Source organism: Polistes fuscatus, unplaced genomic scaffold (genome assembly GCF_010416935.1).
Source record: "Polistes fuscatus isolate 324 unplaced genomic scaffold, CU_Pfus_HIC Scaffold3, whole genome shotgun sequence".
NCBI lineage: Eukaryota > Metazoa > Arthropoda > Insecta > Hymenoptera > Vespidae > Polistes > Polistes fuscatus.
In genome coordinates, this window is record NW_025113107.1 from 9,509,314 (window position 1) to 9,512,715 (window position 3,402).

The 3,402-nt window shown below is 32.1% G+C and overlaps 1 protein-coding gene across 2 annotated transcripts; it reads right to left on the reverse strand.

Annotated features, from left to right (window-relative positions):
- Positions 1–258: 258 nt before the first annotated feature.
- Positions 259–2,678, reverse strand: LOC122519107 (piggyBac transposable element-derived protein 4-like). 2 transcript variants are annotated; one of them, XM_043638354.1, is made up of 3 exons: positions 2,538–2,678; positions 2,146–2,461; positions 259–2,065 (listed from the first exon to the last, which is right to left on the reverse strand). In XM_043638354.1, exon 3 carries the CDS (start codon positions 2,047–2,049, stop codon positions 346–348), a length of 1,704 nt encoding a protein of 567 aa, XP_043494289.1. In that variant the 5' UTR covers positions 2,050–2,065; positions 2,146–2,461; positions 2,538–2,678; the 3' UTR covers positions 259–345. The 2 variants fall into 2 exon arrangements, with proteins under 2 accessions (XP_043494289.1, XP_043494288.1); XM_043638353.1 differs by having other exon boundaries at positions 2,146–2,678.
- Positions 2,679–3,402: the final 724 nt, after the last annotated feature.

Here is a 3,402-nt window from a genome sequence, read left to right on the forward strand (position 1 = left end):
TTTTGTGTACAGATTCCTATTTTTTTTTTTAAAAAACCCTATATATTTTAAATACTAAGTTAATAAAATAAGGTTTAGAGCATTAAAATAGCTTTAATTTGACTATGGTTTTAACATTTTAGAATTTGCTAGTTTTCGATTTATAAAGTTTTGTAAAAGTAAATTTTTTAGACACTCTATTTAACACTATTCCTACCGACACTTCACGTATACCTATTCCTACCGCGGCTGGTCAAATGACCGGTCTTTCACAACTTATATTTTTCAATATTGAATGCAGACCAATGGCCAGCTTACCAGTATAAAAATATATTTTCTTTTATTCAAGAGTACATAATCTACATTTTATTCGTTTTCGTCGCATTTTTTACAAATGGGCTTCTCAACTGTACATTTTCCGCATACGTACTTTTTACATTTTAGACAGATTTTGTTCGTCTTATTATCTTTACAATACCTTATCTGACATGTTTTCCGTTCACGAGAACCTGTACTTGTACTTGCGATGGGTATTGGTTGATTTTTTTTGCCGAGCTCTTGTTGGTATTCGATGGCAAGTTCTTCTGCCAATTGAAATAGAAATTCCTGTCTTGTAATTTCTCCTCCCGTAGTTTCTTTATATAACACCCATGCATTTATCCCGGCTAAATCCAAGATATTAAAAAATACTTGCAAATGCCATCTCCGAGATTTAGATTTTACCGAATAATTTCTGGCCATTTGGTCGGTCACATCTACGCCAAACTTGGTGCTATTATATAATTGAATTGTCTCCGGTGTTCGGGTGTCATTTTTTTCAATTTGTACGGAGTTGTGCATTGAACTGAGAATTAGAACTTTCTTTCTTGGTTTGGCTTTGTAAACTGTCAACATACAATTATTTGAGCGATAGAGTTTGGTTGAAAAAAGTGCCATGTCGTCATTTTTCAGTTTTGCCAGTCTTGGTAGCTCTTTTCTATTTGCTCTAATTGTCCCAACAATCGTAGTTTTTTTTGCTAAAAGTTTTGTTGCTAAAGGTAGGCTTGTAAAAAAGTTGTCCGTGGTTATATTTCTTCCACATCCTACATACGGTTTTGCTAATTTCATAGTGACAAACTCTCCAAGAGGAACTGAGGGTTCTCTACTTTCATCTTTTCCCAAATATGGAAAGCCGTTTATTATATATTTGCTACGCACATCGAATGCTAACCAGAATTTTATACCAAATTTGTCCGGTTTATTGGGCATGTATTGAGTAAATCTACACCTTGCTTTCGTTGGAAACAATTGTTCGTCAATAGTAATATATGGTCCTGGTTTATAACAATTCTGACTGTTGTCAATAAACTTGTACCAAACTTCGGAAATCATAGCAAATTTATCGGTTTGTAACCGTTGGTTTCGTTGATTTCTGTCGTCAAATCGAATAAATCTCATAATCTCCGTAAAGTCATGTCTACTCATAGTATTTGAGAAAAAAGGCGGGCCCCACTTTTTATTCCATAGAAGTGCTATATCTATATTCTTAGCCTCATATGCGCCGCGTGCATACAGAATTGCAAAAAATGCATATAACTTTGCAGTAGATAGTTCCCATTTATATCCCAACACTCTAAATGCCTCTGCCTCTGTGCACTTTCTTATAAGTTCGATTATATTCTTATCAATTATCACAGAAAATGCCGTCCTAACTTCGCCTTTCATAATATTACGTTTACTGTACCCAGTCGGGCCTGATGTTTCCCTAAAAATATTATGACCAGGTGCTCTTCCAGGATTAGACCCTATTTTTACTTCGTGCCAAACAGTTCCGTCCATCGCAATTTCGCTTACTTCTTCCTCATTCTCACTATCGGAACTAACTAAGAATCTCCTTCTCTTTCGTCGTCTACGTACGTTCGAAATATTCTCTTCGTTCTCATCGGTGTTCGAATCTGTTTCAAGTGGATCATAATTTTCCGTATTGTTATTTTCCATATCCAGAATTTCCTGATCATCTTCAGAACATTCTGCATCGATATCATTTATTCTCTCTAATAATACATTCGCACTCCTCAAACGTCTTGCCATTTTGGGGACAAATATTCTACAAAAATAAAAACTAAAATATGAAAATGTAAATCAAAATAGATAAAAAAAGAATAAAAGATAAAATGTGAAACTTACTGCGAAGTATTGTTAGTCTTGTTCACTATTTTGAAAATGGCACTTATAACACGTAATACGATATAAAATATTACAAAATAATAATAAAAGACTGCCAAGTATGCTCTTTGTGACTTTCACGTTCGATGCACTCTGTTCGTGTCGCAAGACTATACTGATTTGAATTCGTGAGAAGACGTCTATACACTTCCTTCAGTTACAAGTTTATTTATTTTACGTCATAGTAGATGAGATGGCGTAGAACATTCGAGGATCTTGACCGTATCGGATATCAATCAAGCAAATAAACACCGCTAGCCCGATAGTCGAGTGAGAACTGTAAACACTTGGAAGTGCCGTAAACCATTTTCTGGAAGGCACTTATCGGATAAAATGTGTCATAACTACATTACCTTTCGTTTGTAACGACTTTATAGTTTTGGCATTGAGTCTTAGAGAGAAACTCTTACATAAATGTATAAATCGTACTACCGGTCAAATGACCGGTCGTGGTAGGTAAGACAGACTACAAATTTTTCTCGGAAAATAAACAATAGAAAAAAGTGAATATTGAAAAATATATCATACATATATATGAGGAAAAGTGGTAAAGTTTAAAGGCGATTCACATACGTTGAATGTAGGAAATTCCAAATGAAAATTTAAAACGGTCATTTGACCGGTCCTGGTAGGAATAGTGTTAAATATATTGCTTAACATCATGTTGTTAAGCATTCAATGAGCTTTAAAATGGCTATTTTAAAATATTTTAAAATAAGTTACACATTCATAAATTATAGTTTATGTGTTCAACTTTTTTCTTTTTATTTTTATAAAAACTATAAGCTTTAAATACTTAATTTTAGCATAAGATTTTAGAGCATTTAAAGAGCTTTAAAATGAAAATATTAAAACATTTTAAAAATTGCTTGTTTTCAAGTAATTGAAGTTTTTGTGTACAGATTCCTATTTTTTTTTTAAAAAACCCTATATATTTTAAGTACTTAAGTTTTAAATCAGGTTGTAGAGCATTAAAAGAGCTTAGATATGACTATGTTATAACATTTTAGAATTTGTTTGTTTTCGAGTTATGAAAGTTTTTGTGTACAATGTACTTCATTTTTTTAGACACCCTATATATTTTAAATACTTTATCTTGTTATTTTGTTTTTAAGTATTAAATGTGCTTTAAAATGGCTATTTTAAAACATTTTAAAATAATTTTGTCTTTGAGAAATTATAGTTTATATGTTCAATTACTTTCTTTTTATTTTTATA

Coding starts and splice junctions, on each gene's coding strand:
- LOC122519107 (XM_043638354.1), bottom strand. CDS start 2,049: ATGGCAAGACGTTTGAGGAGTGCGAATGTATTATTAGAGAGAATAAAT.